The 14108-nt window shown below is 39.2% G+C and overlaps 1 protein-coding gene across 1 annotated transcript; it reads left to right on the top strand.

The window, feature by feature from the left end:
• The first annotated feature begins 11439 nt into the window (after nt 1–11439).
• LOC148011631 (uncharacterized) lies at nt 11440–13722 on the top strand. Its single transcript, XM_087670807.1, has 2 exons — nt 11440–13108; nt 13297–13722. The coding sequence occupies exon 1, from the start codon at nt 11700–11702 to the stop codon at nt 12810–12812; it is 1113 nt and encodes a 370-aa protein (XP_087526933.1). The 5' UTR covers nt 11440–11699; the 3' UTR covers nt 12813–13108; nt 13297–13722.
• The last annotated feature ends 386 nt before the right edge of the window (nt 13723–14108 follow it).

Genomic DNA, 14108 nt, shown 5'->3' with positions numbered 1-14108 from the left:
ACAATAGTGTTGTCAAGCTACCCCATAGCTATCCATGACTTCTACAGCATGATTTATATCTACTCAAAATGGATAAAATGGCTACTCCTCAGCTCAATAAGCACTCAACAAGGCTTAGCTAAGCCGTGGGAAGCTCCTCAACAAGCGCAAAGTAAGCTGGAACAAGTCGAAAGAAGGAAAGGCTCAATGCATACCTCAAGAGAAAGAAACAATGGTTGCCACAAAACCTTGAGTTGAAGCTTTGAATCTGAACTAAAGCAAAGGATGAAAAAGCTCCTCGAATGGTTGTCTCTAGCTTGGAGTGGAAGCACACAATTGGAAGCAAAAGCTATTGTGGAAGGAGCAAGAGCAAGCAAGAGACACACACAAGATGTGGGAACTCCAATAGTCACAATGTGTGACCAGGGAAGAGTAAAGCTAGAATTAAAGAGCACATCAAGCACTTTCAAAGGACCCTGATGTAGTCATTCGTGGAGGCAAGATAGGAAATGAGCTACACATTTGCTCTCAACAAGTCCAAGCAATAATAATAGACAAAGAGGAAGGTAGCTTGAGTAAAGGGAAAGAAAATGCAGTTGAGAGCTTGCAAAAATTTCATCAAGAAATTTTCCAACAATCAATACTACAAATATAAAATCTACAAACAAAGATCATTGATTTAGAGAAGGTGAAACCCATAGAGGAGGCCACAATTTCTTCAAAAGGTGACAAAAAACACAATGTGAAGTCCATCTTGAGCCCAAATTGAGTGCAATCTAGTACTCATTGCAATAGGAAATATGAGCGCCCTAGTCACTATGCGAAGAACTCTAAAGGGACAAAAATAGAACCACTTCAAGCAAAACAAGAGTTCCAAACTAGGTTAGATAATACCTAGGAGACCTATAGGAAGTTCATAGTCCAAACCAACCATCAAATGCAGGACTTTCAATCACTGTTAAAGAAAAGAGACCTCGCATTAAAAACTAAAGACAAGGAGATGAAAGAGCTATAGAAAAGACGTGAGAAAGTGCAAGCCCAAGTAGTGGACTTGATGGTCCAACTAGAGCAAGAGAAGGGTAAAACAACTCTTCTTAAAAGAAAAATCTAGGAGAATCTTCAGGCTTAGGAATAGCTCAAGGTAGCTTGCACTAATCTACAACAAATTGTCAATGCAATTTTGATTAGGGCTATCACACAAATTGGAAAAAAAGTAAGAAAACCTTTGGAGACACATTGACCAAGCTAACTATTGAGCTTGTAACTTCACTACACAAAGAAATTTAGCTTAAGGTGCACATAGATGTGTACACATACATGATCTCATAGCAACAAGAGCTCTACAAGAAGGCCCTACCACCCTCCACCTCCAACAATGAAGATGTAGTAGAGTTCAGAGCACAATTGAGCTTGGCCAATGTAGCTCCAATTAATCTAAATTTTGGCCAAGCACTTGATATTCCAACCCCAACCCCAACAAGAAAAACCCTTATAGAGCTGGAAGTTGTGGGACTAGGAGAACTAGAGTCCTCTAAATCAAAAAGTTCTTACCTATAGAGCTACCAAAAATTATGTCTTCCATGGAAGATTATGGAACCCTAAGAGTTTGATGAGTTGAGGATGCATGTGATACACTCTAAGGACAACAACTAGTGGTGGAGTTGGCACCAAATATATAAAAGCATTTCTTGATACTTTTGAGTGTGTTACAAGCTTCTAGTTAGAAGGTGATGAATCATCCTCTTGATTATGGAGGATATGAAGCACAACAAGAAGACTTAGACAAACCATTGAAGAGATACCAAGAACAAGGAGAGCAAATTATAGTGTTTGAATTCAAGGTTTCAAAAGAAAGAAAGTTTCAAAAGGCTCTATCACTAGGTACCATAGAGACATTGATTTGGGTAGGAAAGAGTAAAGCTAAGAACTAAAAGGAGAAGCAAGATGAATATGCCCTTTTAAAAGCCTATTAGCTTCAAAAAAGAAAGGCTTGATGAAAGCATCTAGATTTACAACCACATGAAGTCTAGAAGTTTCAGTCGAAATGATAGTATGCTCTCCTAAAATTTGATGGCATTTCAACATTAGCATTTTGTTGTGCTCAAAGCAATGAGAGAGAATATGCACTCCATCCCTTACCCTATGCAACATAGACTTTATGATTCACAATGTCATGGTTGGTACAACTTCCCCAACATCCCCAATGTCAATGCCCCTAAATGTGAAAAGTTATACTTGTTCCAACCACAAGACCTTCAACCCTCCTTCTACAAGTTTTTCCAAAACTTCACTAACTACCATGACCTCGCCTTCATCACCACATGTTATCTTTGGCTTCTAGTCAAATTATTGGAGCACACCCTAACACCCTATGAAGATGGACCATCCCCGCTATTATTCGATGTTAATGCAAAGCATAAATACAGTGGCCATGATTCACCTATACCTACACATTGCACTCTTTCCATCCTACTATGTAGCACTACTAGAAGATATGGCAGATAGACCATTTGACTTTTGTACCCACCCCTTCTATCTAGAGTCCTCCATAGAACTACAAGAAGTAGTTAAAGACTACATGCTTAGCAAGAGATGTCTCAATTGCAACTTGCAACCACTCCCAAAGGGAAAGAAATTAAATAAAAGAGAGCAAAAGCTTCAACTTAGAAGGTGCACTATATGATCACTACAACTAGGGGTCCTCAAGTTAGGTGTGTCCAATGGCCTCAATCAACTGGCTCCATTTCTAATGCCCTAGCCCTTTCGCCCACAACACTACCTAGGCTTGCTTAGATGATTTGTCACCCTAAGATTTTCATTGTACAATAAAACCACATACTAACTATGTTCTCAAGTGTGGGACAACACCCAAAGCTTACTTGGAGCTCGACCCATCTCCGAGTTACACTTACGTAAGCACCCACACTACATAGTAAGGTAGGCATACCCTAGGCAGAGCATTCTGATTGCTAGTTACTGAAGATTGAAGGAAAATCCAATTATATTAATGGAAATATTTCCTTTGTAACAAATCTTCATCAATGAGGCCATCTTCTAGCTCCTCAACTACTATTTCCACATATGCAATGGCAATCTCATCATACCATCAAGAATGATTACCACCTCCCTAGAAGAAGCTATCTTGTCATGACCATCCCTTGCATTAAGTCCTACACTGCTACATGCTATGGAACTAGCACATGTCTAGAAGGAGGGTAATGTTAATCCCATTATGGAGCAAATGGAGCCAACATAAGAATGAAGGGAGCACCAATAAGAGTCAAATAATTCAATTCAATACAAGTGCTACAATTTCATTGGTGAAAATAATTGTTATTATATTTTAAATATTGTGTTCAATGTGAAATTGAGAGCCGATGCAAATTATAATTATTTTAATCTATAGTTGAGTCTCACTTAAATCTCAAAATGCGTGTAATGTAAAAGACTCCTATTCTCTTATTCTTTCCTTTCATGGTGAGAGGTGAGGTGAGGGAGTGTGCAAGAGGTAGAGTTTAAAGAGGGACTGATGGATGCATGGAGAAGCTCATTTTGCTCTAGTTCCACCCTTTTTCTTCTTATCTCTCTTTTTACATTTCATGCGAGAGCAAACAAGAGGATGTGGAGCAATTAAGGGGCAATATGTGGATTGTGAGCATACTAACCTAGATGTCGCAACTACAAGTATGTTTGCTACACCTATACTTTGAGTCATTCTATTGTCCTCCTTGTGGTAGATAAATTCATTGTAAGGTTGGATTGTATGTGAGTTGGCCAAGTGAGAGGTAGTCGTGATTAAGTGTGTCATGCCCTTGAATTAATAAGGTTTGTGTCCCAAATATCAGCAACTTTTTGGTTCCATTGCCAAGGCAAGGGATATATCGACCACATACACAAAGAATGCATTGAGAAGCTTGTTTTGATCTACTTCCACTATTATTCTTCTTTAAGTCCCTCTCTACATTACATGTGTAGGAAAAGAAGAGGACATGGACCAACCAAGGGGCAATGCATGGATCATGAAGCACACGCCTCGATGTCATGACTACAATGAGGTAAGTTGGTAAGTATGTTCACTACACCTATGCTTCAAGTCATTGTATTTCATGTGCAGTAGATAAATTCATTGTAAGGTTGTCTTCTATGTGAGTCGGCTAGGTGAGAGGTTGTCGTGACAAAGTGTGACATGCCCTTGAATTAATAAGGGTTATGTCGTCCCACATCTTAGTGTTGAGCTCGTAGAGCACAACACATTTCTAATTCCCCCAATCAAGGAACTTTTGGATAGACTACCAAGAGCCAAGTTCTTCTTGAAGAGAGATTTGAGATATGCATACTATCAAATTTAGATTAAAGTCTAAAGACTACCTTCAACATAAGATATAAACAGTGATTTGACTAATGCTATAGCCACCTTCAATAGGTCAATACATGTCATTTTTAGGCCTTATCTTGATGCATATTGTTAGTCTTCTTTAGTGAGATTTTTGTATTTCAAAGTCAAAAGAAGAGCACTCATAATATCTTTGGATCGTTCTCGAAACCCTTATGGCACATAAGCTCAATGCTAAGAAGAGAAAATGATTTTCAAAAAAAAAATCACCAAACCAACTTTGAGGAAGAGCTATTTTTGTAGGGGTTGAAGGCTAATATGCTTAGATATGTGACCCAATATCTTAGTTATCAAAGGGTCAATGCAAGCTAATATGCTCAATAGAATATGTGACCCAATATGTAAGCTATCAAAGGGTTAAGGAAAAAAAAAAATCAAGCCACCTAGATAACCAAATCCCCTTAACGTCCCTAAGGAAGTGGGAATTTATTAGTATGAATTTTTTCATCGGCCTTCCTATTTTAAAAGGTAATAATGATTCTATTTTAGTCATCATAGACATGTTAAGAAAATTAGCCCGTGTTTTTTCCAATCAAAAAGACATTTAAAGATTTTGATATAGCCATGTTGTTCATCAAGGATATCTTTTGCTTACATGGATTGCCCAAGAGAATTGTAAGTGACAAAGACACACTCTTTACCTATAAATTCTAGGAATCTCTCTTCTAATCCATTGGCATGCAATTATGGGGCAATTATGCTTCACTAGAACTTATCACCCTCAAGCTAGTGGTCAAGTTAAAAAACTCAATGAAATCACTGGGAATATCCTCAAAGCCTATTATAGCCATGAACGTAAGAGATATACCAAATATCTTGCTTTGGTGGAGTTTGCATACAATGCTTCCTATCATAAAATCATAGGGATGGCTCCTTTTCATGCTCTATATAGGCAAAGACTGATTATCCCCATTGAATTTCTATGATCCTACTCTCAAGGTTGAAGCCTGAAAAAGTATGTAGGCAATCACACAAGACATTGACAATGCTTGAATCAAACAAAAAGCTTATGTGAATCAGAATAGGTTTCAATGGGTCTTCAAGGAGGAGACATGGTTTTCTTGAGAGTTTTGATCCAAGAAGGATTCAAGAAGCTAATTCTAAGGTAAGGTGAACCTTCACATATTAGTAAGAGTTTTGGGCAAGCATACCTCTAAGTTACAACTCCCATCTTGCCTCAATGTACATGATGTATTCCATGTTGGCTTGCTCAAATCCTACATAATGCCCACCCAAGAAATCCCTGAATTGAAAACAAAAATGATAATTGAAGTTAGGAAGAAGCCTCTTAGAAATAGAGCTCTTCAAGGACACATGATTTAGTGGAAGGATTTCTTAGAGAAAGATGCAACTTGGAATGAGGATGCTGTTACCATTATCATCTCCATCATCATTTTTCATAATCATTACTCTCACCATCTTTATATATGAGAGAGAGAGAGAGAGAGAGAGGTGGGCAAAATTTAGAGCTACCACATCTTCTTAGTCGATGCTATCATTCTCAATCTACCTACTCTCTTTTCCAACTCTATCAACTAGCCATCTTGAATCTCTTGATCACCTCTAATCTTGAAGCTACCACTAAACTCAAACCCACCATCTTCTCGACACATTAACCATTGGTCTACTCATCAAAGAGGAGATCAAGGGATCATAGTTTGAAGTTTTTGGATCATCAAAGGTTTGGTATGGCTTTGTGCAAATGCTCAAATGTTGCCACACCATCCTTGATCACCAACAAGACTTTTGCAAACCCACACATCACTCATGAGTAGAACTGCACCTCAATTCTTAATAATTTAATCCATGTTAGTAATGTTCAAGTGAATTGTGTGTTAGAGGCCAATGAGATGTGACTAGGATCACCTTAGCAATAGCCTAAGGAATAGAAATTATGGAATGCTCTTAAATGAGGAACTAGAGAAGGAAAAAATTATCGTAGGAATCAACTAGTAGTTGGAATGTTAATATAAATATTTTATTCACATATGACTTAAAGAGTACAAAATAGATTATTAAACTTTAAAATGAACTTAGGCTAATTCTAGAAGTAGAGACCAAAGAAAGTATACTTGAGTGTTAGAAGAATCTAAATGGACTCAAAAATATTAAGCCAAAGTTAGAGCACCCAAACTAGCTCATATAGAATGACTAATTGAGAAACTTAAAAACATATTGATCTTACCCTAGCCCACTCACCCTATAAGGAACATGCTAATGTGTTAACTCAAATAACCTTTAGAAAAAACACCCAACCTTATCTGAAGAGTTACCTAATAGATAACATCGAAGAACTTTAGATTGATTCCCTTAGCTTAATAGTTTGATTCTTAATAGACCTTATAATGCCCAAGAGGCAATATAGCTAGAAAATTAAGAACTAATTAGCTAGAATCAAAGAAAAACCTAACCTAGCAAACTAGTGAGTCAAATAAGTATTGAAACTTTGAGTAAGTTAGTCTCAAAAACATCAATAATTAAAGTAATGTATGCAATTTATACTATATATTATTTTCACTATGGCCTCAAAAATGTCTAAACCACCATAGCTTCTCTCAAACCTCCCAACTTTTCCCAAAAACTCCCAATCCACTTTTGGGTTTGAATTTAGGGCCACGATAATTAATGTTATAACTCATCATCATCATCATCATCATCATCATCATCATCATCACACACACACACACACACACACACACACACACACACACACACACACACACACACACACACACACACACACACACACACACACACACACACACACACACACACACACACACACACACACACACACACACACACACACACACACACACACACACACACACACACACACACACACACACACACACACACACACACACACACACACACACACACACACACACACACATTGAATTTAGGGCCACGATAATTAATGTTATAACTCATCATCATCATCATCACACACACACACACACACACACAAATTGTGTGTGTGTACCTGTCATTTGTCTCTCTCTCAGTCATTCAATGTGCAAGTGTTCAAGCCCCCCTCTCTCTATCCACCACACAACATGAGGGTGGGTAAGCCACTGGCATAGGAGGCCACTAGTCTCATTCTTAGCCTCTCTCTCTCTCTCCACACACACACACATGCATGTGGGTAGGCAACATGGATGGCAGTCCTAGCATTCCTTGCATGTGAAGCATGCAATGGGAACAATGATATATATTAATGTAGCCTAAAGATTCCAAAAACCCTAGGCCTACACTTGTCACCCATAAGAATATTGATAGAGACTAGACCAATAGGATTAATACATGATAAATCAAATTAATTAAAACTTCTTAAAAATTATATCTACGCTAAAGACCCAAACGTGAATATTAGGTTGGTAGGTGATTAGAGAGACTAACCATTGTTATTGACCCTACAGAAGTGTTTATTATGATTATACTATGTTTAGCAATGAATTGGAGTGATCCTTGGAATTGATGTTCGATATGGTTGTAAAGCATTATTTGCCAAACTTGTGGTTGGATTCAATGTTAAGAATGGCTATAAAGCATTGTTTGCCAACTTATGAAAAGTTGATAGGATTTGTCTTCAAAGACTACCTTTAGAGGTTTTGTTAGAACTTGGCTTGGTTGTTGAAATTTTAGTGCTTAAAGTTTGTGCATTCTAACTAGACAAGAGGAATGAATTATGGCCTTGTGTCTCCCCAAGGCCTTTGGGCAAGCCCTAGAAACATGGTGATATATGACATGACATAGAATCACCTCATTTTTGCATGAAAACAAAAGACATGAAAGGTATATATGACATGACAGTGCTATAATATCCTATTGCAAAAGAAGCAGGCAAGGCCGATTAAGACCAAAGGGGCAAAGCCCACAAATATGGAACAGGACGACTGGGATGAGTTAAATGAGCTTGCATGCTCAACCATCGAGCTATCGATTTCTAATGCCTTGTTGTTTAACATTGAAGGTTTGGATTCTGCCTATGCTATTTGGACTCAATTGGAAGAACTGTATGCCCAAAAGAGTGCCGCAAGCAAAGTTTACTGGTTGAAAAAACTTATGGATTTGCATATGAAAGAAGGTACAGCAACGTCTACTCACTTTAGTGAGTTTAACTCCATTTTCAGTCAGCTAGTTGCCTTGGAGTTCAAGATTGATGAACAATTTAAGGCTACCTTCTTGCTTTGCACTCTGCTAGAGAGTTGGGACACATTTAGGACTGCTATGAGCAATTCTAATGCGATACTTTTGTATGCTGATGTAGAGAGTGCTCTACTCATGGAAGAAATGAATCGGCAAAACAATGCATCTAGTAAGTCTTCCAGTGCTTTGCATACTAGGGGTAAATCACAACAGAAAGGCAAATCTGATAGCAAGGGACATAGTAAATCACGTGGTAAGGATATTGAATGCCATCATTGTGGCAAGATGGGTCACTTTAAACATGACTACTACAAATGAAAGAAAGATATCTCTTTGCAAATGGAGGTTCACTCTTATGGCAACTTGGGAAAATAATGTGGCTAGGAGGGTTGGATATCAAAGAGTAAGTTGTACATTTTTTTGCAATTTGTAAGGACTATTTGATTGTTTTCTTGTATGTGCCTAAAAAACATTTAAAGCAGCCCCATGTAAAAGTTTAATTAAGAAGCTACATTTACATGTTAGAAAATCCGGTAGAATGCTTTGTTTCAATAACTAAATATGATTTAGGTTTGTGCATGAAAAGTAGGTGGATATTATCCTCACAAAAAGTTTGTTTATGATTGTTGGGTGGACTTAATTAGTTGGATAGCTTTTTGATCAAACAAGCAATAGACTAATAATTTAGGCTGGGGTAATAGGTCCTTAGATTAACTTGTTTTAGGAGAAAGGGATTGTAGAGTACTGATCCTTGATATCATGGAAGCAACTATCACTCTCCATGAACCAAGTACATGTTGTCTCATGTTCCACACTAACACCTTTGGCCCCCAACATGTTTGAAACTAGATTGCTTAAGATGACCTACATCAAGCACATGTTAGATCTAGGCCATGTGTTCACCACAAAAGTAGTTTTGGGGGGGGGGGGGGGGGGGGGACAATTTCATTAGAGTTACCACTGGGTTCTTGCTTAGTTCATGATGAGTCTATTACACATTGAATGCCATTTTATAATTACGAAGTGTGCATCTTACATAGACCCACCAACACATATTTACAAAATCTTATGTCTCACAATAGTGACCAAAAATTATTTTGGTGCCCATCACATTGTCCACCTTAGCTTCTCATCTTCCTCCATTTGCATCTTCTACGGTATCTCTAATGCTCCTTCACATTCTCATGTTTAACAAAATCATAGCAACCAAAAAAATCATATGGGACAAGTTATTCTTTTAAAAATTTGGCAACAAAATTAGGTAGGACATGACACAACAGCCATTATCAACACATTAACTTTCAAAATATAAATGAATTTTCAAGTAAACCAAAAACATAGCAATATGATTTGCTAGACACAATTTCCCCTACAACTAGCATTGTATGCATAAAGACCTCAAAATCTTCATTGCTCGAATTGCTATTAAGCAAATATTTGTATGCATAAAGATCCCAAAATCTTCACTCCTTGAATTGCTATCAAGCAACCATGTAGAAATGGATAAGACATGTTGATTGAGCTAATAAGACTAGAAAATCAAGCATTTTGGCAACTATTAAATAAAATATGCATGCCCCTTTTGGCTAGATTGCATTCTTTTCGTGTCTTTTTTGAAAATCGTAAGCATGACAGACTCACAAAGAGGACCTCATAGTACATCATCGTCCTTGCAATTATCTATACTTTTCTTTCAACAAACCTCAACAAATATCCTAAGTGAATGCTAGGTTAAACAAGACATAGCAAATAAAGGCCATGGTTTTGTAATTCATGCAAATAATAGATACAATGTCCTTTAATCATCGATTCAATTACATCTTTGCATTGATCTTGCAAATTACAATACTTGTTGGGGCACAAAGGCTCTCAAGCTTCTAAACCTATACTAAACACCAATAGCTCCTTGAGCCAGCGCATACAAGAAAATTGAAATAATATCATTAGGTTACAGACATCGAGGATATCCATTTGCCCAACTCCAACAAATAGAGATCATGCTCAACCTTTCCTTGTGCCTTTCAAATTCTTCTTACTCCACATGGCCATTAGAGAAGGTAGGCAAATGTAAAAGCTAATACTAAGTGTTAGCTTGTGTTTGAAGCTATTGTATGCTATCACAAGAAGTTTTAGACATTTTCCCATGTGGGAAAAGGGGTTCTTTTCCTTTGTTTTATCCTACAGTGTTTAACACCATGAACTTTTGATCATGAGGCACTATGTACCTAGCTAGGTGCAGTTGAGGGTATGGGGTTGCTAGCCACCATTACCCTAGGCTGGCAACCCTTGCCCCCAACCACACTGAGCTAGATATAGATGTAGTCCCTCCCTTGTAGTAGCTCATGATGTTGTTGAAATTCATAATGTGGGAATTATAATGGGAATTTGGTTGAAACTTCTTGTAATGATTTCATTGCAATAGTTTAATTGTTAACACTATTGCAAAGTGCTCGAATTCACTTTGCCCCAATTGCACCTAGCTACGTATGCAATGCCTTTCTAGTAGTTCCAACCCTAACCCGATCATCATCATCATCATTAAACTTTTAACATACTAAAAGCAATAATATTTGCTAAGTGGGATACATGTTGGTAGAAGGCGAAGTTCTGTAACTTGCTAGCATTTGCTGAAGATGGCTGCCTATTGACAAGCAGATGATCTTGCTAAAGGTTCAAGACAATCGTTGATATGATAAGGACGTTGTGCCTATCACCAAGAAGAGCCAATCATTGCTATGATAATGATGTTGTTGTAATTACAACAATGTGGGAACTATAATGGGAATTTGCTAAAACTTTTTGTGTTGATTGATTTCGTTGTGATGGTTCGGTTGTTCGAACTGTTGCAAATTGCTTGAATTCACTAAGGTCTTAATACAGAATGGTTAAACTCACGTACACCTGAGTCACTTCAGTGTGCAATTAGGCTAGTGTGAGAACTCACATTCACAAGCCGGCGGTTTAGGGTTTAACGGAATTTGTGTCTGAAGAGCTCTGCTGACCGTCCCTCGTCTTCTCACCCTTTCAAGAGAAACACCGGGTCACGGTAGCTGCGACGCCGAAGGTGTCTTCTGTCAAAGGAGCTTCCTGTGCCTGTGGTGGCGCCACATGAGAGTGCTGCCGGCCCCCAAGCTCGTGGTAGCGGCCCGCATCATCAGCCCCAACACACACGGCTATGAGTTACCTTCTACGCAGGTCAGGCCCTTGTTTCTTTCGACATTACCGGCGCGCTAACGTCTTGAATCTCCCTGCTCCATCATCGTCACCGCCCGTCCGGTGGCCGCAGCTCCGTGACGATATACATGCTTTTTACGGTGCAACAAATGCACATTGGACAGGGGCATTCACATGTGCTTCCAGGCTTCTTCATCATGCCTCGGCGGAAATGGCCGTGTCCGAGCTCAAACAGGTTCCGGCCGATGCATCTGGGAGCCCTCCGCAGACTTCCAGGCACATACGGACCACTCCATCCAGGAAACGTGCAGCATCCAAGCCCAAAGAGGCCACCTTGGATGCTGGCCTGCCTGCACCAGCCAATTCTAGGCGTGTTCATACAGTATGTACCAGAAAGATTTCACCGAAAGCCCCATTAGATATGCCTTCTGTACCTGATAGCTCATCAGGCGCTTCAAGATATGTCCACACCATATCCTCTAGAAAAGATTCAGCATCCAAGTCAAAACGAGTTCATACAGATGCTGTTGCAGCACAGAAAAGTTCGATGAGACATATACACACTACATCTCCACGGAAGGGTGCAGCAGCAAAGTTAAAAGAAGCCCCGATGGATGTCCGAGATGAGCCAGATCCCACAAAACCTGCAGATTATAACCCATCCACCCATGACCCTACAGAGTCCAGAAGTGCTCCTTCGGAGAAAATACTCAGGATTGTGGATGAGATAGCCAATCTCGCCCTCTGGGAAGCATCAGACCTTTCTTACCTTTTGAAGAAGAAGTTGGGGCTTCCTGATACGGCAATGCCATATTATGGAGGTGGCATGGGCCCAGGGATGGCCATGTCGCAGGCCAGTGGCCCTGGTCCTGCAGCAGAGGAAGAAAAGAAGCCTGAAAAAACAACGTTCGAAGTGAAATTGGAGAAGTTCGATGCAGCTGCAAAGATTAAGGTCATCAAGGAGGTCAGAACCTTTACATCTCTAGGTCTCAAGGAAGCTAAAGAGCTGGTAGAAAAGCTACCAGCCATACTGAAGAGGGGTGTGAGTAAAGAAGAGGCTGAGCAAATGGTTGAAAAACTCAAAGCTGTTGGTGCCACAGCTGTTCTAGATTGAGCTGAATTTCCCACCCTCTTCCTATTAATAAGGTGCCATCAGTGTTACACCAGTTTTTGACGACACTTGGTATCAACCCATGCTATGGTCACAAAGTTGGATTTGGAGAGTGGTGTGAATGGCACATGCAAATCTTTTTGCACTATTCAGCTTGTAGGGAGCTTATTTATGGAAGAGTTGAGGCAACTGGATAGCAGAGCCATCTAAAGATGTTACGACAGGAATTTTACATTTCTGGTTTGACAAAGATGTCGCTGATATACACTTTGATGAATATCAGGAATGCATTTCTTTTGGTAAAGCTATCGTTTCAGAGCACAAGCCTGTCAGTTTTTTGTCGAACCATAGATGTTGCATGCCTGATTTGAATTCTGAAGGTGCTTATTTTGGTGTGTGCTGACATTGTAAAACTCGAGAGTATTATCCTCGAATTTAGAAGGTTGCTCAGATCAGCATTTATTAACTAACCTTTCATTTTGTATAGGTTAGTAAGTGCATCGTACTTGTGGATTGGAACTTTTCTTAGACAAATATGGAGAGGTGTGCAATTGGCTTGGTTCAGATATGTTGCATCTTGTCGAAACTGGGAGCAGCAAGAGACTACTCTCTCAGCTTCGAGGCATGTTGACTACGTATTTGAGTTTTTTGCAGGGGTTCCATAAATGCCTTCTATGGGTCACTTGTAAATTGTATACTTTGTATGTGCTTGAGTCGCTCATATATTGCCAGAGCTGTGTGTATGGGCACAGCTTGAGCCTAGATATGTGATAAGCATGCTTCTCTCATTTAACTTATTGTGGTGCCCTTGAAGATGCCTTCCTCTTGTGGCCCGCAAAGACAACTCTGGGACAGGTGTTTCATGTATGTGCTTACAGACTTACCAGCAAGTAAAGCTGGTGGTGGGTGGTAGGGTGATACCCAGGAAGCTGCTAAAAATTTTATGTGGAATTCTCAAATTCTCTATTAGTAGGCAATGGAGTTTGTGTAGGCAGTGTACACAGCTGAGTTCTTGGTTTTATGTTGTGCTTGAAGTTTTATATGATGTATTGGCACTAGGAACAGCAAGTATTATAGTGCAAATCACATATTTGAGATAGATTTAACATTTTTTTAGTAGACCCACAAGGTAGATGTGCAGCACTGGATAGAACACCATTCAGCAGACTAGAGAATCTAGGTAACATCATTTGAGATCACAAAGATATGGAAAATTATAACTCTGTGCTTTTTAATTCCCTTCAAATTCCAAGTTGCTTCATACACTGCCTGTGGGGAGTCCTTGCTGCATTGAAACAA

Source organism: Lygodium microphyllum, chromosome 28, assembly GCF_053477565.2.
Source record: "Lygodium microphyllum isolate KBCC chromosome 28, Lygodium_microphyllum_v1.1.10, whole genome shotgun sequence".
Lineage (NCBI taxonomy): Eukaryota > Viridiplantae > Streptophyta > Polypodiopsida > Schizaeales > Lygodiaceae > Lygodium > Lygodium microphyllum.
Note: the sequence above shows the minus strand (reverse complement) of the source record. Positions and strands in the feature narration are given on the sequence as shown.